Raw genomic sequence first — 24,369 nt, 5'->3', positions numbered from 1 at the left:
AGTCTTTCATTCCGTGTAACCGCAAGTCATTACCCGCGAAACCAAGCCAGTATGAGCTTGCACGCATCTTTTCTGCAACGCCTGCAAAAGAACTTTTGGTCCGGTATATAATATGGACAAGACAGGAATTTGAGGAGTGTGGATTACAAGGTATTGAGTTTAAAAGACCGAGCGCATGCTGAACATATCGTCACGTTTGTGTCGTAAATCATACGACAAGGCTTCGGTTTAATTTCAAGATCTGCATTTTCTGAAAGTGATACAGACTGCCCAGCTTTTGTGCGATTTTATTGAAGTGGGAGGAGAAATTATGTACTTGGATCCTTCATGTCGATTCATTTTTTTCTGGGAAGTGACGCGACAGCAATTCCAAACATACGTGAACACTAAGCAGTTTAACAAAGGTCTTGTGCATTTAATTTAAAGAAACAGTGTTTTTACACTTCAGGTCCCATCAGTGCAATCCTTGACTAGTTTATAACACAGTCATAAAAAAGGCTTATAACACCGTAAGGAAAGCAAATAACTGCACTAAATATTGCTTTATATTATGGAGCAGTGTTTCCCAAACTTTTTTTATCCGTTAAACCTACTTTGGGTAACGCCGTCGAGCGGTGTTTGAAAGCGTTATATGTCTCTAAAACTGCAGTGTTCGAAACGTTGGCTTAGTAATTGACAGCATATTAGCTTCGGCTTGCTATTCCGTGTCTCTAAAAACCATTACGACAATTCGCGTCAAAACGAAATATTCCCACAAGCCGAGGTTGGCTGGCGGTTGGATCAGGAAACCAGACACTATTACGAGGCGGGCCAAGGTGTGATCCCGCGGTCACCTACTCATCAACCTGCGAGCAATCTGGGTTGGTTCGCCCGGTGAGTCATTGACTGGCCTCGATGCGCAGTTGCTTAGCGGCAATGTGAAAGCTGCTGCCAATTATGGGTCGGTTTTGTTGTGAAATGCCGCGCAGTGAAGCAAACAATAACTACACATCTTGCAGTAGATTACTTAAGTGGTAGATTAGTGGCGGTACGGCAGCAAATGATTCATGAAGTTGGTGCGTTGGTAGTTTTGGTACGTATGAAATAAGAAACTTAGCTAAGCTTTTGTACGCTATCTCATATGAAATGTTGATCATTTCTTTTCGTTTTCGTAATTCTCACATTTAGCTATTTTCCAAAAAACTCAATTAGCTAAATAGTAAGTTCGGACGTGCGTCAAGCAGCTTGTCCATCGCTACAATTTATCATGATACCTAAGTATAAATATAATATGCACCAAAACTTAACAAGCCATCTCCAGCACTTCAAAACGTACGACGTCAGATGCACCAAAGGAAACGGAGGATAGAGTGTCACTGCTTACCCCATAACAAGCAGTTTGTTATGAAACAATTTGTTGTGATGCGGAAAACGAACCGGGTTTAGTGTCACAGCGCCAACGTCATTCACATGCCAACCTCGGTCTTGTCACCAAGCTAATGTGGTGAACGCTGACCCGGCTGTGAAGCACACTCGCCTTGTACAGCTTTGCGCAAATATTTAGGCTCAACTAATGCGGGTCGAGCATAAGTATAGGGACTTGTACGTGTCACCCCACTTCCGCTAGCGATTTAAGACCGATGTCTGTGTGCTGGAGAAACACACCTGTACCGCTTGGGGCATGTTGTAACAGGTAACTCGGCCATAACCACCAAAGTCGAGACACTTTCACTGGAATGTGACGAAAAAGAGTACATGAGCGCACTAGCGGCTAAAAACGTTTGTTTTCGGTGTCTACAGCTGGTAGAGTCGAGTACGCTTTTCCTACCGTACTGGTTGCCCTGTAGTAGTGGTTTTCAAGCTTTATTGATTCAGCCCCACCAGAATCAAATGTTCACTATGTATTACGTCTAGATCGCAGCTTAGTCAGTTTCAGTTCTTTAATTGTATGTTTCTGTTAGGTTGATTTCTCTTAGCAAGTAGCAAATGTTCGAAAGCTCCCCTGCAACAAAATTCTATCTCGCTCCACCGGAGTTTCCACTAAGAGAACCACTGCTCTATAGGCGTTTGTTTCCTAAAATCCAATCTCGATTACCGCCTAAACCCATTGAAAAACTGCACAACAAAACAATAAAACGAATGACAAATGCAACAAGGATGCTTCCCCTCAACACTTCTTGAAAAATCCCTCAGTTCTTTAACTGCGATACTACCTCGTGACATCAACCCTGATTTTACAAAATTCCCAAATTCGTCTCTGAAGCGTCTCTCTGCACTACAGATTTCGTACTTAAAAAACACCTTATTTAATAAAAATACAAAAGTAAATGCAAACCTTGTTCCAAACGACTGTGGGTTTTGGCCTCCCCTCCACTTTACATTCGAAGCGAATTCTGCTTCCAATCTTCACTTCGGCAGGGAGCAGCGTCTGGCTGAACGCTGGAGGGCGGTCTTGAGCCATCTGGGATACGCTTTCTTTCGCTGCAACGAGGCCAATATTCAATACTAGAAGCATTAAACTTTCAGTCGTCACGCTGATTTCAATACACAACTCATATGTAATAAATTCGACAGTGTGAATCGTTTTCTTTCGCTGGAAATATTATGGGTTCTTAGTAAACAGTTACTAAATGAAATGCTTCGCAATATTACCCCGGACAGCAAACCCATGACATAAGATATGTAGTTCCAAAACCAACGGTGGTGTCATTTATGACAAAAAAAAACGTTATTTAAAAGCCCTTTATGTTGCGCCCGGTCTGTTGTGCTCTTGGTATCTGCACATGCACGAATAACAATTTCACAGGACTGGGCAAAAACTACCTCTGTGAAATAATCCAATCATTTAACTACTTCCAGAAAGCAGCCAAGTTCCCACTGTAGAAAGCGCACAGTTACAACAGGTTGTTGAGGGCAAACCCACCTACACGGTTTGTTTTGTGAACACAAACTCGAAACCCCCAAATGAAGCTAATCGAATAATCTACCCATTATGGCGATATACTGTCTCCGGTAATTATGATAAACTTTACCCATGGTGCCAAAACACCAGGTCTATGCAACACAAACACCGGATCAGTGTTTCAGAATCTAATGCTGCAGTTTGCTGCACAATTACAGTACATAAAGAGACGTGTTAAATACGCTGCGAAAACCCTAGCTACAGCATTCAAAGAAACAAAGATTGAAATATTAGAACACTTCTCCAGCAAAAGCAATGCTTTGCTTGACAACTTAGTAACGACGTTTCCTTTGTTTTATTTGGTCATAATTGCGTTTCCATATCAGCTTACCTGTCAATATAAGTTCGACAGAACACGACGCCTTTCCAGCGCAGTTATTCGCAACGCAGCGATAAGTTCCAGCGTCGGTTGCACGCAGATCTTCAACAACAAGTTGGGATTCTCCTGAGGGTAAATTTTCTACTTTTACGCGATCAGAGCCTCGTTGCTTGACAGCGCCCTGTAGCGGAAAAAATATACGTAGTTTATGAATGTGTAGGTTTTGCTTGTTCTGAAGAAAAAAATATATTAAACTTTTTGTTAAAATTTACAGGCAAATCACTGGTTTTGAGTTAAAAGTTTGCAGACAATGGTCAACATTCGTTGTTCGCAGTAAATAGCTGGGAAAATTGATTATGAAATTAAAAAAATTATTAGGACAACTAATAATATACAAAGCAAATTAAACAAATATCAAAGCAACAAATTTCACATTAAAATACGTTGCAGGCAAAGCCGTTCAGGAATAATCAGGTTTAAATCAAAGCCCGATAAACTCACACAAAAACTGACTACAGCAATATTGACAACAAGGGGCATGAACCTTTACTGTAAGGAATTTAGAATGGCAGGAGTGCGATTTGAGTCGGCCCGGTAAATCGTGTTAGAGGGTGGCGAATGGTGTTAGTGCCGACTAAGGGAATCTCTGTTTGGGAAGACCTGACATATGGTCAAAGCATGACCGCCACGGGCGACCAAATTACATGGCCACAATGCCAACTATGCGTCTCTCAGACCCCAAAGGTCGACGCGAGTGTGTTTGCTCAGAACACGCTGCATTTAATCTTTATACCCTATATGTTTAAAGTTTCTACGTAGGTAAAACGTGACCACCGTTTGATTTAGTTTGGTAAAAAGCATATAATTGTTTTGATTGATTTTACGTCAGTTCCGTTTGTCGATTGAAACACTACATGCTAATGTGGCCTTTGAAAGTTAGGGTTAAACTATTAAATCACATCAGGTAATTTTTTTTATCATTACAGTTTGTTGTTGACGTAATTGATGTCTAACCACGATGTTTAAACTACTATTCATCATATTTGTTGCTTGATTGTCGTATTTTGTTTTGGTTTAGGTAACAAACGCGTGGAGTTATACCAATTTTTATTCACTTCCTTGCCAAATGCCAATTCTTTTTAATTAATAGTGAATGCTTCTGGATTAAACGTTGCAAGACGGATTATCCCAAATTGCAGTTCACCTTGTAATTAAAAGTCGGTTGTCAATCACGAACACACGACAGTCGAAACAAACAGCAACCGTATTGCACCGATAAATCATCAAGGCCACAAACGCCATTTTTTTCACTAAGTAGTTACGATTAGTGTAGTACATACGGCCGACTGAGCATACAACTGCACGAACAAAGGACATTTGATCGTTGTGCACTTTAAACAACGCAATAGCAATACGTATTGTGTTACACAGGGCGGTATTGGTAGGCCTTCTCATCACAAGAATAGTAAGCAAAACAAAGCCATAAGCAGAAGAACAGTAACCCAATTATTCTCTGCTCTTCGCTAATACTCGACGGTGCGTAACTCGCCGCGACAATAGGTGTGTTGTGCTATGGTCGGCTTAAGCATTGCACCTTTGATGTTAGAAGAGATTGCCGCCAGTGCGTTGTGTTTAGACTGGCACTCTTATCCCTTATTTTGGTCGAATATGAAAGCATCCAGATGCTTCGTATAACATACATGTTGCAATAAACCTGGCCACATTTATAGAAAACTGGAGGGTACATAGGCTATACATATTATGTACCAGTAGGCCTATGTACAGGTGAAAAAAACTTACTAGTTTGCAAAAGAAAGCCAAAGAAAATATGCTGGATTCGCTATGAGTAGCTTTATTAGCTTCGGCTTTCCTTTTCAAACTTAGCCTATATATGTATACAGCATAATTCAGAAGATGCCATCTATGAATGATGTTAACCTTGTCAAAACGTATACGTTGTTAATTTGATTTGACCACTTCCTCCGGCATCAATACCACCAAAAACACGCCCGAACTTCATATCCACAAAACCAACAACTAAATGATGATATAATAAACGGAGGAGGTACACCATGTGGGACGATACCAATATTAACACAGGATCTATTTGTGGCCAAATTCTATACAAATGATTACTAAAAATAAAGCACTGGCAAACAAAGGAGTTTCTGGTTAATTAACTTCTCATGCAGTGAAAAATAATCGGCGTGTTGCAATTCGGCTGTCCCTTTAACAATTACACTATTATCTTGTTTAAGTTTTAAAATATCACTCAAACATAAATTTACCAACTGCCACACGCCTATTTTTAAATGACAGATGATCTGGTCTAAACATACAACATCCTGCAGTAATTGTTCGAATTATTTCCATCGTTACGCCTACTTTAAGTGTTGGTACCACTGGACATATGAATAGCTGATAACAGATAACCAAACAAAAAAATGCAAGTTAGGAAAGTAATACGATGAAATACAACACAGAGAAAAAGAAAATAATCAAAAATGATGTGTAGTGTTTGCGCAACAACTACATGTGTACGTTAATTGAAGGAAATGGGCGTGAAAGCGCTCATGTTGCATGATCACCTTTCGGCGCCCAACAACCAAACCCATGCCGAAATTAGGTTTTAAACTGGCTCCTGGCAAAAACATCAACGCATTACATACTTGGCACGCCCTACCCTATTCCCAGACCAATCGCATAAAGAAACAAGGGTTTGCATGTTAAGTCCCGATAAACGGCGAATAAACGTGGCGTTTCCAGTAAAAGTACAGGAGAAAGCGCGGACTTAATGACGGGTTCGGCTTTCACCAAGGCCACAGATCTCTTGCGAAGGCTTTCAAATGCAAACCGGCCGTGTGTAAGTCGACACAACCGCAGGAATGGTGAAGGGCGATGCTAACGCCCGAGGCGACTCCGAACGACAACCGATGAACCACTCACTTAATAACATAGATACTGTTGCCGAACTGTTGGGTTTTAGACTGCAGCACGGAGTTCGGGTTGTATACAAACAACTGCTATGGTGGTCAACTATCCATTGTTATAAAACTGTGGCGCTTGGGGGCAGTTGCAGTTTTAACCACAAAACCTACAGGAACACGTTAATCCATAACTAACTAAATTACAACACAATCAAGCTTTATTGAGGTCTCATGAAGATGAAAGACCCACCTGTCAAAGAATTAATTGGCCGGTGCAAGCCTGCTAATAATTTATAACACTATTTATAGGCATACATTACAACTGCCCACACGGTTTATTGGCAACCTAGCAGCACGATATTCGGTTGTTTAAACGCCATTCTACTTAAAAGCGTAAAGCACACACTTGTTTACAATCACGCAGCAGTAAAGTGTGAAGTTGTTTATGAGCGGTGGTATCACAATTCACATACACGTATCTCTACACAAACAAGCCCGAAAAGCAACATGCGCGTTCAGTATAATATTATATTCGCAATGCCACGTATTAGACCATAGAACCATAAACTAGAAGGTTGGTGACAGTCAGTAAACACAGTTTGCACAGGTTAAAATTTCCGCCCTGGCCAACGAGTCGGCGATTCGCTTGATCGAGCACGTTAGAAGGCAGGAGGAATGATGTACGGGCTACGGGGTGAGCTGGGCGTTGAACATATTTCTCTTTACGCGTCACCGATCAACCCCTAATCTCAGCACTTGCGCACGTTTGCCTTTACATAAAGTTGCTTTTTCAACCATAGTTGTGAACGGTTTGTGAGAACCCTTTATGAAACCATTGAATACATATTCCGATCCGACGGGAAGACACGCCTTTTACGAATCACAAGCACTAGTAATGTAAAATTTCAGGACAAACAATCTAGTCCTTATAGGTGGGGGTGTAAAATTCATTTGCAATCATTTTCAATGCACAATGAAAAACTTGTCAAACACGGTGCTTTTGCGCAAACACTAAAACACAGCCTTCGTTTTTCGTCGTGATGACAAACCGAAGACGGGCCTTGCTGAATCACGGCCTTTATGCCAACACCCACTATTTCAATACACGATACAAGCGCTATCATACGGAACATTACCGTGTGCGTCTTGGATCAGAAGGTTAATAAACAACCAGGATCTTGATTTAGATTTGGAATCGCTACTACAAATTATACATACCTTACGCCTATACAAATATGAAGTATGCTTAATGTAAAACACACACACACACACACGTAGTTTTAAATACAGTGGCAAAAATCAACCAAAACGTAAATAGGGATGTAATTCCTGCGTATAGATACCAAATCATGGCCATAAAACAATGAAATCTTACCTAAACTTTTGGTTCAATGTTTTCATGCACGATTGACTTTCGATATTCACAATTCTATTCGTTCAGTACATCCAAGTACAAAAGCAGCAAGCACTTAGCATCCAATTTACTCACTGCACTACTTTAACAGCCGCGCGAACGCGTTGTCTAATGAAAAACCAACAGAGAACTAAGAGTTACTTCACTTGGACTCATTTAATAGCCACTAACATAACGTAACGTGCAATTAATGCTCCTGTTCTGCAGCGGATATATTAATACTCGAACTTATTTGAACGTGCGCGCACAAGAGCCTGAAGCAACTGGCGTATCGCGCGCTCACCGGCAAAGCAGAAAGAAACACGAACGATGCTCTGTCGGCGCACCCGGCTCTGACATTTTTGAGCAAAAAAATGAAGGGGCACCGTCCGTTTGGTCGCAGACGAAAAAGTCTTCGTTGTCGACGAAGCGTGTAAAGCCCAAATTCCTTTCCACCGCCTTCGCCCGTCTGACGGTTTTCACGAACAAGAATGTTTCGAGCAAATATGAAAGGGCTACGACAGCTTAAAATGTTGGCCCTCACGCTGGTACATCGGTTGCCAACCAAAACGTAAACAACCTAATGCGTTTTTGTTACTCCAATAAAAAGTGAGTATGAAAATTTGATAATAGTAATGCAACGCTTCTGTTTCGACTAAAGGTTGGAAATAACACACTACCTTCGCATGTCACTTATTCTGTACATGCTTGCATTTTTATTCAAATAACTGTAGACTTCATATGAGAAGATATTTTAAACCTTCTTAGACTATAAACATAAGGAAATAGACGTGGGCCATCACCGCGTCGGCACCGTATTGCGATACACAATATATCAGAGTTGGCATCCAAGTTCCTTCTTACTTTAAGTTAGCTGTTATTCCATTTAGAGCATTTGCTTAAAGACCAAATTTAAACGCTTGGCTTTCAACCCAACAAGTGTCATAACACGTAAGAAAATATCAATCGCTAAACAGGGAAGCGTACACGGCCAATTTCAACACAATAGGAACCACTCTATTCTCGATGTGAGGAGTTTTTGGGCCACACGCAGACCCTATAGAGCCTGCGTTTCGGTGTACAACGCTTGATTGAGGAGTACCGGGACGAACAACAAACAGGCGATTTCGCGGATTTACACGTGAAAATCGAGCAAATGAAATTCTACCCAGGTTTGTTTTGCAAGATTACAGCCTCATGTAAAATATGGTCCGAAGTATTTTGGTGCTATTTGAAGGATTACCAGTACAAGACTTTTTGTGAGGTTCTTCATTTTTGGTTAGATTAGTTAAGTTCAATTGTTTTTAAGAATAAACAAAAATTTCTCAAGACGTTGGGCGCAAAAGTGCAATGCAGGCCTGAAGGGAAATCGTTTTAAAATGCAAGCGAGACTTAACGTGTGGATTGTCCCATTTGAATATGCCACCGGGTTTCAGATACAATCCAACTTGTCGTATCGATGTGGTACATAGTAGGCTAACTCCCAAGTTTTGCCAAAGTGAAACGAAAATAAGGCAGATCTGCTTTTCAATAAAATTTGCATTCTATTTCTCCCCACGATAAAATACGTTCCACACACACTTCTATGCCAAAATGCATATCTGCTTGATTATATGGAACAACATGATACAACTATTTAAACTTGGCGGGGCATCGCCGCAAAACCAACACGGAAACACCGTAGACGGATGTGTGCAACACCAAGCCCAAAACTGAGCACTTCTTGCGGCCCAAGTTTATTCACCACGTGCGCATGTTCCTTCACAAAGTACCTTACATGGCGAGACTGGTGACTGGCCGAAGATAATCGCAGTCAACCTCCTTTTCTCAACACAACGGAGCATCGAATCGAACAAACAAGGTCGACACGGTGCAGTCCATGTATAGACACACATCACTGGATGCCCGTTTGTTGAATCGGGCGAAAGGTTGTGTTTATCATGCAAGAGCACACTGCACTTTAACTAATACTGACATTATGGTGTTTTTAAGGGAACATGAATGCGTTCCCACTGATAAATGATGAATAAAAGTAATGGGAAATTCTGTCAGCCCAAGTTTGCCATCCTTTGGCTAATGCGAAACATCGGTTGTAATATAAATTCCTAACCGTGGCCGCAATCGACAGTGCAAACCACACGCCCTGGCTCAATATTTTGCCGTAAACACCCCTTTTGTCGCTCTCAGAGTCGGGCGGCGTTCACAGAGTGGCCTTTTTACCTTGACAAAAATCGCATCCACGAACCCAATACCAACATCCTATATAAAACTTTGTCCAATTGAGAAATATTGGGCCACCACTACGGTGAGGCTGCCACACTGGAGGGAAAAGGACTTGGGGTTTGCGCCACAGGCGGTCGTGTTTATCAAAACACTTCAATCTCTGCTTAATCTCCTAGTATTCAATGCGATTGACTTATTGCGGTGTGGATGGCTGGAGAAGATACGCTTTATGGCTGTGAATAGAGAGAGATTTTCCAAAGGTTTCAACCATCCAAAAAAAATTGTCTGTTCAAGTGATTCGCAATTAGGAAGATAAACCGCTCCAAAATTACCCTATCTGTTGCCACACAAGTAACACAACAGCATAATTAATTATTTATTCATATTTGAGTAATTATAGGCTGCATATATGCGACTCTGAAAATGTCATAGTTTTAAAGTGTACTTTAAATGATCTCTATATGATTGAAGTCATTTCGTTACGCATACAATGTGCCTGGGCACTGTGTACTGAAATTTGCCACAACTGGAATCCGGAACAAATCTCTTTTTGCGAAACCTATCACAAGATTATGTACATTTTGACATGTTGCGCAAGCCAACGGCGTTTTGTTTGACGGAAAGTGTCAAATGTCTGCTTACCGCTTAAATATCAGATTATGCGCTGTGGGATTTCCAACTTTGATCGATTTTACAAACGATAAGACGCAAAACACTCTTGCAGATATGAACATGACAACAAATTGCACAATAATATTGTTTCAATATGATATCGGTAAGTTTGTTTTGAACATTGGCATACTTTTCCAAGTGACTGTGCTGCGTGCAAAAATTTATCAGATAGTGGATTTGCCCCAAAGTGCACCAAGCAAATTACACGCCGCGTGCATCGAAAAAATGATAAAGCGTGCAATCTTTCGCGTGCTGCCAGTCGCTAGGCCGCCACAGACTCCACGCTAATCCCAACTAAGTATACGCAAGCCTTGCAATTCGCCGAGCCAAAAAAACCTCCAGAAAAATGTCAAACACGCGACAGCGTTGGGCCGAAAGGTGAGCGCCTCGTCAACTTGCGATGACGAAAAGGTCACGGGACGCGTCTCGACCAATCACAGTGCACTTTCACTGCACGGATCAGTGCGCAGTGTGGCTACAGTTCCCAGTAATGAGGTCGTTGCTGACTTGCAGTGATATTGATCACAAGGTGGAGAATATGTGGTTTTGCGCAGACGTCAATTCACGTTTAGGCCATGCACACCACGTATGAAACATAATCAACGAATTAAACACTCGACTTTCCGTTCTTTTAAAACCGCGAAATTGTGACTAGGTTACCTGAATTTGTCGAAGACCCGAAATTAATGAGAGTTTTTTTTCAAAGTTTGACTGGAACTGATAGAAAAGATACAAAGAATTTTACTGCAAATGCTCCCTAAATGCAGTTTTTAAAAGAATGCACACGCAAAGCGCTCTAGCGCCGCATTGCGGAGATAGGAGCAAGAATTGCGTCGCCACAGTTCCTGCCGAAAAGTACAATAAAAAGTTTCGAGGCGACCGTGTTTCTTTTTAGGAAACAAATACATTCTGTTTGTGAAATTCACCCGTTTCAAGTTTATTGAAATAAAGCGTGACGTAAGACAAACAATCCTTGTGTACTAACTTAGCCTTTATGCATTTTGTCATAGCCAGTCACAAAACCACGTTGCTTATATTTCCAGGTTTTCTACTGAATTTTTAAATTCCTTGAATGCTTATGTGCCAAGTCGGCGCTGATGGTATCTATAATCTATACACACGCATGTACGCACAGACAAAACAAAAAACCTGTTGCTGAAGGTCATAAGAGCAATCCTAGTGAACCCTAGCCATAAGAGCAATTGAAAAATGCAGTTTAACACAATTCGATCAATTACGCGGTTGTATTACATCTGTCAGTAGCAACCGGTGTTCTCAGCCCACAAACAACTGGCTTATTGTACTGTCGTCCATGTCGCTGGCCAATTAGCGAGCCTTGTCGACTTCCACGCCCTTAAACCGCACAAGGCCCCATTGTTACGTCATCAGTCGTACATTTTCCCCAGAAATTCAAATAGCCTATTGCTCATGCGAAGCTTAGCGCCTCCCTAAAATGTTGGCCAACAGCCACGGATAACTTCTCTCAAAAATTCGCTTAGATCAACATGGGGTAACGTGACACCATGGCGCAAAGCCTCGAAGGGACTTCCCCGCGTCTAACGTAAACAGGCGCTTTGAAGTTGTGAACTTTGCGTACTCGTGTGACTGCCCACTGACCGTCCGCCCGCTATTGGGTTGCACTTGATAAGGTAATTGCGCCCACTGTGGCTGGAATGGTTTTATGTGATGTATGGACGACGCTTAAAAGGCCTGTCAGTATAGATTTAAAGGTAAAATTGCAGGACCCTTTCTTTGACAGTTGGCATTTTAGTTATTGCTTGTTATATAGGGCCACCCAGTAAGGTCTATTATTCAAGAGTGGGGAGATTTCTCACTGATAGTTTAAAGAAGCGGCGTCTTATCATAAAATAAAATGGTCAAATAGGAAACATTGCTTTCACTTTAACTGGTTTTCCCCAAACAACACAGATTATGATTTAATCAGATCTGTGTACTGGTAAATCAGGTTCATAGGTGACCCACCAGTGTCTCAATTTTTTAGCAACATAGTAAATGGCAACATGTGCTCTATAAAAAATAACACAAACATACAAAAGAAGTAAAGCAGGACGTCTTATTTGTTTGAAATCAATGTTCACACGACCAATTCCAAATATTAAAGTGTAGAAAGTGCCATTAAGTTGCACAAGTTTTTACGCACCTTGTACCAATCAATGGTGGGCATAGGGGTCGCAGTGACTTGGCATTTAAATGAAACGCTCTTCCCTTCTTCCACAACCTTGGATTGTGGCTTTAATGTGAACTGGGGCGACTTCATGGAACGAATGCTCATGTCTGCATTGACTTCCTCAACTGAAACATGTGGAATTTTTTCAGCTGCGTTTTCGAAGTGAGCATTTACAACAAAAAACAGCAAATTAAAAATAAAACACTATTAAGACAATAAAAAATGTTAATTCACGCCTGGATTTTCTCGGCAAGCAGAAGTTTTTTAACTATATTTTCACGAACAATTATCTACTATGTTAACTCACCAGGTTCAGGAAAGAAGACGTCACCCTCCGACGTAGTACGTGACGTAACTGAAGACGCGGTTGACACAAAACTGTTCCGCTTGAATGGCGCCGCTTCGCCAGTAAGAGATTCAGAACTTTTCCCTATTTCGGATTTTTTGTGGCTTCTAAAAATTGTAGAAACAGCGAAAGTTAAACAAATCGTAATTACGATTTGTTATTAACTTTATATGGTATTGTTAGGTCATCCACCAACTTTTTGGCTTGGATTAACCAACAACCACAAACAGGTGCTACATCCCTTTCTAGAAACAGTTTCTCTAATACCTATCATTGTGCATAAGGCAAGGTAATGTCTAGAACTTGTAAAATCTGCGTAGGACAGCACAACAGTCCGATGCCACACATAGCCTATGTGTACTGTTGTAGGTATTCAGGACTTCCTCTCTAAATAAAATAACAAGTCACAAAACAGAACCTTTCATGAATAAAGACAAACCAAACATAACAACATAGTGAATTATGAAGTAGCAAACATTAAAATCTTTGGCACCTTCTTAACATCAAAACGTTTTGGAAGCTGAAACCTCTTACAGCCGCGAATAGTTTGCAAAAGCTTTCAAAGCCAGCACGCGTCAACCCCTATAACACAACTACCTCTGTACAAATTGCTCAGGTCGACATTAAAGAGCAGAGGAGCGTGTAAATCAGAAAAGCCAAAAGGTTACCTGGATTGGGAAGTGGGGCTTAATTGTGCGTATGACAGCTCGCACGTGCTCGGCGACCTATATTCACTGGGCGCAACATTCCACAAGTGGACAGAATACGTGGGAACGAAATGTCACAAAATTTTAGCACATCCTAAGAAACGGAACAAGGAAGCCGTCAAGTTCATAAAATTTGACAGATTTTAACCAGGAATTAACGTTTCCATGCTTGTAGTATGAGATATAAGAGATGAAAGTCGTCACGGCGATTGCAATAAAATTAGAAATGATTCCCAGAATGTATTAACTAGAACTATGTTAATGGGACCTTGCTCGTCAAAACAGTATCTGTAGAACTGCACTACCTGTAGAAATATAAGTATTCCTTCCTTCTTTCATGAACAACTCATACAAAGCCAAGAAGCTCGGATAAGTACATCTATGTTACGTAAATACGACCTGGAATTCCTGCCCGACCAACGGTGCCATAAACACAGAACCACGCAGCCACTTGGTCTGAAGATGCATGAAACCGCCAACGTTCAGTTGCAACGCAACTTTACTGCAGAACCGTAATACAGGAAATCAACAAACCATTTATAGCTGGGTGCCTGTTTCCTGTAGAAGACAACCCTGAACTTTTTGACACGCCTTCAGCTGCATGCCAAGTTTTCGTTTGAATATTTTCGACACAAATGGCGTGAAAAGCACTCTCGTCTGCAATCGTGATACATGGTCAGAACACTAAGAAGCCAACGATGTTATTTCATTGTGTATAGCCATACATTTGCATAAAATAAAATCATGTACTGACTTAACAAAATCTACTGACATGCTAAGGTAATATACAGGTTGAAAAACACCAGTGACATGCATTGTCACACGTTTGTGTAAGTGCTTTGTTTTCGTAATATCCTTGAACTGGACTCATAACACACTGCTTCGTAAATAAAACTCTTTAGTTCTACTTACAAATTAGACAATTTGAAACAGAAAAACACAATATGCCGATGTGGCGTATAGGGCTTAGAAGTCTGCTTGAAACTTGCGGTCGCAACACTGCGCATAAAAACCCGTTCGCCATTTCGTTTGAAACAACAAGCGGTCCTCCATCCTACAGATATTGGCTTTCTCGTACATCACAAAGCTCTTCGCGGCACTCGACAACGTGCTCGGAGCATAAACTTGCTTTCCACACGCTCTTATCTCGCCATCCGCAGAACAACAAGTTCAACTGAGACGTAAATGGTAAGAGGTTTGCGATTAAAAGTTACCTCGAAGCTTTCAGATTTCCTATTTCTAAATGTATGAGTCACAGTTTGGCTCGCGTTTATTCCCAAAACGACAGCGGTTGCTGCGCCAGCGCTGAATTTTAAGCGGGAGAACCACAGCAGTAAATTATTTTTCATTCCACCATGAACGTTACCTTATGAATGCAGTAAAATTACAAGCAAACGAATCTAGGGAATCGAACTGACGCGTGTACACTGACAAAAGCCGCCTACAAATGTACTGCATATTTCTTACTTGGGAAGTTCAAACAATATGACACAGTATGCCTGCACTTCAAAGTCCATGTTTCTTTTTTCATTACAACGACATAGGTAGCACGAAACCTTAAGTTATTACAAACTGATCTACAAATTCTACTCAAATGTTCTTAAATGTTACTGAATTAGCAGAGTTCTACTGACAACCTATGGCATGCTACGGCCGATCGTTTCTTTAAGAAACGTGAAGACGAACAGACTAAACAGTGTCGGAGATTTTAACTCACTTCGACAAATAATGCGTCAATATCTCGTCACGCCCGACTGCGCCCGTTACCTGAACGTCATTTTGGTTCCGCTCGAGCAAGCGTGTGAGTGAACACGGTCTTGTGCTTTGTTTTTGCGCTTCGACAGCATTTGGCTGTTTTTGAAGCAAGTCGCTTGCACAAACACAACCGCTACTTAGACCACGATAATTCCCGGGTATCGAAAGGCTGATAAACATCATAGTTTGTTGTTGGCATCCTTGCTTAGTGCTTCTGTACATTTTCATTGTAAATGGTGTTAAAAAATGACCTTAGTGGAACCACGTTAGATTGACATTTCCATCCGCTTTTCTGAATGTATTTTTAGTACACCAGAATTTGGCGATGACATGGAACCGCGAGCCAAGTTTACCGCGTTGAGGGTAAAAATATGTAGGTTTCAAGTATGTCGGATATGGGCTCTCGAGCTCTAAGCCAAGGTACGCCCGCCCTGGCAAAACAGGTTCACCGCTAATGGCAATGACGCCCCTTACCAGCAAGCCTGTGTACGACTCTGAGCTTGCGCTGTACGAGCTATGACGACATTCTGCTATAATTAGACTGGGGAGAGGAGGTTTTCCGAGTTTGCCATTCAGGGCGCCCGCTCGAAAGGTTCTGCGGTCGGCGATTTTCGTTGCTCCCTTTGGTGGTAAGTTATATTTCCAAGTTTTGTTTAATAATAGAATCCATGCAGAACTATGTTGGAAAGAAGGTGAAATAACTGTCTTAAAGGCTCACATATACACTTACATTCGACCTAAACATTAGTTTATTGTTCAGACTAAAGTTTCAGCCATTGTTCTCGCAACAAGAGAACTCCTCTGCTGTGCTGCATGTACATTTCAGACACACAATTTCCTCCTCCATAATTGATGACTTCATTCGCCCAAGTATATGTATATGTTTTATCCGGTCAAGCAAGCATGACAAGCATAGTAATAAAATTGTGTAAGCGACGAGACATGTTGTCTGGGATGCGGGTTTGATGTAAAGAAGGCGGCCTTTCTCACTTGTGCACAAATGAACTTAACCGTCAAATTTTGAATTGCACAGAAAGTCCACATATTGTACCTAAAGTACGCAAGATGCCAAACGTTTGCAAATCCACCTTTACGAATAAAAACATACATTCCAATTCAAAATTAAAGCATTCATGTCGATTAAAAACTAAATTCCCTAGAGGATCGAACCTCGCCGTTCATACGCAAATTTCAAAGCAACGTTGATTCCAAGCCTAATGCTGAATTTCAGCTGTACAAATGCCACATTTCAACAGAGAAATACGAACTAACATAAACAGCAACGTCTTGCAATGAGACAACCTCGGCGGAGATCCATTTATAAACAAGTCGGTGGCTCGATTAATTTCCGACATTTTGGCACCTCCAGAGTTTACGTCAGCATGTAGCCGAATGTAAGTTCCTGCCAATGTCGGATGCTCCTAATGCGGATTTGATGAAACAATTGGACGAGTCAACACTGGCGATGTTGTGAGTCATTTAGGGGCGTTACAAGCAGCGATTTGACAATTTTGGTTGAAATAGTATGCGACACAAAACAATGGCAAAGCTCTAAAATCGAGCTTTTCTTGACACAACGAGTTTGTCGACAAATAATACGCCATTTAACCACTAATTGGCGGAAATAAGCAGCACAACTCCCATTGTAAATTTGACAATGCCAAGTTACTTAGTTTCATGCGTGTTGTTGGATTGAACTATAAGCGGTTTAAGCTGCTCAGGTTGTGAGTAAGGAAAGGCTTATTTTGCTGACTGAAAGCAGAGTTTAAAGCCGCAAACAAAAATTAACTGCCAGTCCCTTTCCGAAGAGAGATACAGCACTTGCGTAGAGGCGCAAACCAATTAGCGTCCCCACCAAGATCGGATTCGACCTCTGTCAAACGACGAAAAGTCTCAGTTTCCCTTTATTTTGATAGCGATTTTCCCATAGCACCTAACAGTGCAGAGCGGCGGGACTGAAGCTAGGACCGATGTCGGATCAGGAAGATTACGGCAAGCGAAGTGGCATAAAGTTACGACTGATTGCGTTGGTGGATTTGTTTTGTCAGGAGCCGTTCGATCGCGTTACTGGCGGCAATTTTCGAGGGTAAGCTTGTTATGGGCAAAACGTAACAGTGAGAAGTTGTCCACATTAGCTACAATAACGATACGTTTAAACTGTAATAACCGCGAAGGCATTAGCTTTTTTGCGGTTGCTGGATATTTTTACGTTGAACATTTAATCTCTCTATATGTATGGGACTTTTATCTGAACACAATATCCACAATATGTAAAACATGTAAAGGAATCACCCCCTACAGTCTTATGGGCAACAAACACTTGGTATCGGATTTTTTAACAAGGTATAAAAGAGAAAACCTAAGTCATTTGTCTTTATGTTGCATATATATCAGAAACAACATAACCACAAATGACTTAAAGGTATATCTATCACATTTAAAAGTTACTGTCTTCAACGAAGTTATGTGGTAAGAGCTCTTCTCGAGCATGGTTTCTGAAACGATTTGTGGCGAAACTAATTGGTTTTTAAAGGGGGCAATTCTCTATTTAGCGCTGCCAGTTGTTTACGCAATAATATTAACGTGAAGGCTAATCCATCAAGGTGTATCATAGGAATTTATGTTTTAAAAATCGTGCACGAACCAAAAAGTATGAGAAGTCCTGTTTCAGATCACAGCCAGAAACGAAAAAGTCCACTACTATTGTTTATCTTTACCATATCACAGTCGCTGCAATAATGTTAAGAATATGCGCACGAATATTTCCAGCACAGCTATAATAACGTGTTAAAACACAAACATTATCGTTGATCAAATATTAAACAACAGCACCTGCTTCGCCAAACCGCGCCACTACTCCCGTGATGCCACCCAGCGTGAAACACGCCCGAACCCCAAGTTTAAGGCAACCTCACTGGGACGTTTTGAACAGTGGGAAGAAACCAAAATCATCAACAACATACAAGCGCCCACAAAAGCATGGCGGAACGATCTTATCGTCGAGTCGCTATTACCACACGCACATATGGCGAAGGTTATAAATCTAACGTACGAACATGGGATTCCTGTCTAAGCCCAGCACGGTTTCGGGCAGGAGAGCGTTTGTCATTTTAATGGAAATGTGGAGCAGTTGCATAATAAATCATCGGTCGGCCAAAGTAGAGACTGACCCGGGCAAACGGCCTGTAGTTATCGGCACGCGATTTTTATTTGTTTTCCTGCGATTCAAGACGGTGTTGGCACGGGAACTGTCGGTTTCACAAACCAAACAACATCGCCGGGTGAGTTGGAACTGATGACAACCAAAGAAAAACATATCTGCTCTTGGCTATAGGAGTTTCGTAAAGGTTTTCGGAAATATCCCACCTATCTCTTCAGCTATAACCGGAGGGTCTAATTGTTTTGCATTCAGCGAAATCGCTATCTATAACGTTTAAACAAATTGCAAGGAAAACGCTATTGCCAATGAAAAATCTACACACCAGAAGATAGCACTTACACAAACTTTTAACAGGCCCCAATATCTACTTTGTTCATTCAAACATCGCCAAACCTAGCAGTAATCTTCAAGCTTAGTTTTTGAGTCGTAGATTACGAGTAGGGTGATGGGGTTTTGCGCCAGATTACGGGAACCACACTAAACTTTGGCAGCCCAGAAATGATAGTCAATCATTGTCAAGACGACCATGATTATTCATGATTTAGAAAGACGGAGATTTAAACCAATCGTATTACCATAACAGCTGTTGGGTATTAATTGAATTACGGAGAAGTTGTTTCTTTTAATGTTTGCAGGAAACGGAAATTTTTCCATTATAAGCACGTTTGTCATATTTTCGCATCCAAACGTGGTTATATTTTTACAATACGGATTATTAGTTACGTTGCGCGGTTGTGGACTATATGTTTGAAGGACCAGTGCAGCTAAAATCCAGTTACAAATTATCGCTGTCGTTACCCTCTCTAAAAACGGTCATCATCCTGACAAAACATCCTGAGTTAGGCCAAGGAGAGTGAACCTAACCAAACTAGTCCCATAACACGGCAGAGGACATTTTGTATGCCGACTATAACCTACAAAATTTAAAAAATTTCCACAAACACTTCAATACACACAAAAATGCAATTAAAAATCAACGGAAGTGGACTAAAATGCAATTCGACAGCGTATTGAGAAACCTTTGAGAAGTACAACGCTGGGAAAACCACAATACATACTAAGTCACCAAAACGGCCCATTTATTTGAACTTGTGTAGGTTTGTACTTGGAATCAAACAACCCAAGACAACAACGCCCTTTGTCCTGTCTTGTTGTCTTACCGGTTTCAGAAAGCGCATACGAGACAGTTTACACGAAACTCCTTCTCTATGTCAATATACTTGAACGTGATTGACTGGCAATAAACATATTCACTTTCTCAGAAACAAAATCAAGCCCTTTGACTTTAAACACATTTAAACAAGACTTATTTCTTTAGCAAACAAGAACTACTATTTTGAGAACAACAAACATCAGCTTACCCAAAATTACATAAAATAAACTGTTCGTTTTTTTGAAATATATTTTCTGAATATCAAAAAGTGTATCATGAATTAATTTTGGCACCAAGAACATCTGCAAGATGTGAGTAGTTTGCTGTTATATTTTATTTGTCCGTATTGCACGCATATCTAAACAAATTTTATACTTAATCAAACCACTTACAATGGTGTGCTGGCTTTCTGTTGCGAAAGGGGAGTCCCCGGCGCTGAGTTGTGGGAAGATTTTCGGCTGAGAACACGTGACTTCACACCGTTGCTGATTGGTGATTCTGTCAATGTATGGTTGACATGATATATATGAGTGAAATTTTACCATCAGTTGTCGGCAAACTACTGTTGGGTGTTTAAACGTAAGAATAAATGAAGTTGAACGATATTAAAAGTCGCTAGAATGACTAACACACAATGACAGCACATTTGTAAAGCCGGGGTGACGTCATTTGGAGTGGAACCGACTAAGCTTGCGACAAAACCAACTTGCGTGACTTCAAACAGAAAGGATATGTATGAACCAGTGAGTAAGAAACATAAGAAAAGACTGGGTGACTAAGGTTATTTGGAAAGGTGCTCTGGAAAGCGTTGTACGTCGACGCGACATTGGGACCCGGCATCAAGGAGGAGTGGGCGGAACGTTTGTCAACACGAAACGACGGTGAGTTACACGCCATTAGAAGGGAAAGTGTCGGGTGGTTTAGAGAGCCTCTTGAGTCGTTTTTATGTCCGACCACTCGACTTGTCGTAACTTGGTCATGAAAAATACCGACCCTCATGACAAGTTTTTACAGGTAATTCTCAACTATATCTTCGCAGTGGGGCGGTCCTCTCTGGTCATGCGATAGCGAGATACAATTCCGCGCTATACCGTTGACTATCATCCATATACAACGTTGGCCAAATGTTCTTAACTTTGGAGATATTTAGGATCACTATTAACGGCTCATAATTCTGAGAATAAAAAGATTGGCCTATACTGTTGTTAACATTGTCATGTTTCATACGAAAAACGTTTCGGCAAGAACTTATATCCTCAGAATTGAAGATATTTTTTTGGTGAATTATACTTCCTAACCACATTTATGGAAATATGTATTTGGAGGTTAAAATCTGTTTGCGTTCATACAAGACAACTACAATTCCATAAAAAGCAGCGTCAGTACGTTCTATAAATGGTTAAAAATTGTCAACATGGTTCATCACAGTGCTTTGTATTGTGAGAAGTGCCTATATGTAAAACTAAGGAAGAATATACTTGCACGCAAAACACGCAGTCTTGGTTGGAACGCCTCAAGATCACTGAGACACGACGAACAAATGTCTTACCATCTACATCAGGAACAACTATTAGTTCATCAGTGGGGGCGATCTTTTCTTCGATAAACTTGTGGCTGATCAAGGGTGTTGTAATCTTTTCCTGGTTATTGTTTATGTTTACAATGTTGTTGCTTGCGACTTCATCACGGGTCAGTGTATTCGGATGTACGCAACTAGTGCACGAGAACAACCACCTTTTACCGGTGCACGACCAGCCGGACATATTGTTAGTAATTTTAAACAACCAGCTGCAATTGATGGTATGAAGAATAATAAATTGGTTTCAACTTTTAACTACACACCAATATGAATGTGGTGTATTACTGAGAACAGTTAAGATAAATGGAATAGAAAACAATCCAGCACATTTATTTCTAGAGGAAAATATGGGCTCCACAAACACAGCAATACAAACCATTTATAACGTAGCACATTTATACAACACAAGAACTTCGCGCTGGTATCTAACAATTTATAAGGCAGCATTTGTTTATAGCTGTCAGTTACTGAAAACTACTGATAAATTAGATAACTCCCTAGGATCTGAACTACATAGAAACTCACACGTTAAGTTACTTCCAACAGACTTTATTATACGGTAATAAATTTGAACTGGGCTGACTTGCTGGCGATATTTCTTTCAGCTGCATATTTGTTATTCAGTACAAAGCAAATTTGCCTAACTTGATAATTTAAGACAATTACGCCCATACGTGTTTAAACAACTGGCTGTAAATCTATCCCGAAAACAGATTCGTGCATTTTGCGTCACGAATATCATGTACGCTGGCAAAACAACTACTACCACGTCATAACCGCAAATCCTGCATCAGCTAAAACCAGAGCGCCAACTTCCAATTTCCCAGTTCACCCGGTCGGCTTGTTTGTTGGGGAAAAATCGAGCTTGTTTCAGGTCAAGCAACTCGAGCGTGACACGCCGCGTGTGGCATCTGAGGGCAGTCAAATAATTATCGTGCCTTCGGAGCTTAATCCAAGTCCCGCTTTCCGCAAGCACTTTATGGCGTCGCCCGAAATCCTAATTTTGCCCGAATGACGTAAACAGCCTATAGGCTCGCTCGCGTTTGGCGAGAAGGGCCTGGCAGGGTTTCAACCCTTAATTACATTCAGATAACGCGGTTTGGTGTCCCGCAGTAATGCGCCTTCGTCGCAATTGCGTCCCGAATACCAAATACGGTATCAATACACAAGAGCTGTAAGATTTTTTTGATATATATTTCGCAGTGATGCGCACATTACTGAAACAGTCTTTTAATTCAATTTCCTTTGGCTTAACACTGCAGCTAACTGATACCAACTACTTGACACATCATGACAATTTAATCATTAACGTTGTTGAACATACTACAGCGCGCTATCACACAATATAAAGGCATTCTTTGCGTAGCCTTAACTGCTCATTCATGTCATGTCACCACCTTTCAACACAAACTGCACAACAGCAAAGATATTTAAACTTTGACTAACTTTTACAGTAAAACAACATACATAATGTTTTTTTTAAGCCAACATTTTAGCTTCCCACATCGAGACTCTCCAGTCGCCCTGACCAAAGTTTGAAGTGCACATTGCCGCCAACCTACCCCTTGCACTGACTTTCTCTCGCTGTTGTGGGCGAACGTAAACATTTTAAGCGCGGCGCCTACGTTTACAGAATGTCGGTTTTCGGTTGCTGTCTACTGGTTGTAAGCTAATAGGTTGCGGGATAAACGATCAGGAGGTATTTCAAAAAAAACAGCATTACTCAATTTCGTGCTGTTGACGCACTTACCCGAAAGTTTGATATTGTGGTTTGGGAATTTTGGTGTTTCCGGTAATGCCAGTCAAAAAAACTTACCTTAGCTGTTCATAAACAGACTGTGTAAAATTTTTTTTTAAAAAACACGTACAACCTTCAAAGCGCACTTACAATACAATGTAGTTAAAAGGTCAATAAAATATTTAGACCAAATTAAATTGCGCAAAAAAGCTTGCAAGACGCTAAGCCCACTTGTGACTGTCTTGTAATTAAAACAACACAGCTCAGTGAAGCACAACTAAGCACACGATGGCAGGAAGCCGAAAAGCCTCCAACGACCTGGAGTGTTTCAGAAATTGTTTTGTTTCGCTTCGTAACGAACGACAAATGAACAGCAGTTGCTATCGTCTCAAAATAAAGACCGACGATAAGGGAAGCAGTATACTCACATGGTATGGTATTTAGATTTGATCAACAATGAGGTGAAGGAAAGAAACCACGCGTCCGTGCGGTTCGTGATAAGCACGCTTTTATAGTTGTTTTTAGAAATTTTTCTATGTTGTTAAATCGAAAATTTGACTCGTTTTCTGTGGCAAGTTTTAACATTTCAAATTATTGAAAACAATTATCCGATGAAATGCAATTTGGAAAAGAGGGTGACGTAATTCAATTATCATCACACAAATGACTACCAAACATCCTCACATTCACATAGAAGTAAATAAATTTAACACAACTGAACGACACATAGCAACTCAATCTCATGCTAAATGCACCACATCACAGCTCGTAACACTTCACTGAAATTAGTAGAAAACGCCTACAAAGCAATCGATTTATCATGTCAAAGGCTTCCAGTAACCTTGCCTTTCGCAACAACGCATTGTTCTTCACGGCTAATCTATCCGGTTCCAAGTCTAATCACCTGAAACTCATCTCAAGAGTCTACCTAAGTATCTTCACTACGAAAGAACAAGTTGCAAGAGCATTGGAGACTTAACACTCGTTTATCTAGTTCAAATCGACAGCACCTCAATTGGCGGACACTTCATCAAATTAAGATAGTGATCAGCGCAGAATTCTGGCCATGCGTCAGAAAGTGGATTGGACGTGTCGATAACGGACTGCTATGTCTTCAGCACGACTGTGTTTTGCCACAACATTTGCACACAAAAAAATGCCTCAAATTTGCACAAGCCGTATCCCGAGGTTCGAATATTAGAAGAGTTTGAAATCACTTCGATATTTGGAACTTTGGGAGAATTGTTTGGTTCCAATGTGCAATTTCT

At 40.9% G+C, this 24,369-nt stretch overlaps 1 protein-coding gene across 1 annotated transcript in view; it reads right to left on the bottom strand.

Moving 5' to 3' along the window:
• LOC145914603 (titin-like) overlaps positions 1-24,369 on the bottom strand; it is a 94,046-nt gene that overhangs the window by 58,733 nt on the left and 10,944 nt on the right. The window contains 5 exon segments of the mRNA XM_083002424.1: positions 2,315-2,460; positions 3,273-3,441; positions 12,637-12,788; positions 12,971-13,113; positions 20,177-20,282. Coding sequence (XP_082858550.1) covers positions 2,315-2,460; positions 3,273-3,441; positions 12,637-12,788; positions 12,971-13,113; positions 20,177-20,282 — 716 coding nt within the window.

This window comes from Ascidia mentula, chromosome 9, assembly GCF_947561715.1.
Source record: "Ascidia mentula chromosome 9, kaAscMent1.1, whole genome shotgun sequence".
Taxonomy (NCBI): Eukaryota; Metazoa; Chordata; class Ascidiacea; order Phlebobranchia; family Ascidiidae; genus Ascidia; species Ascidia mentula.
Note: the sequence above shows the minus strand (reverse complement) of the source record. Positions and strands in the feature narration are given on the sequence as shown.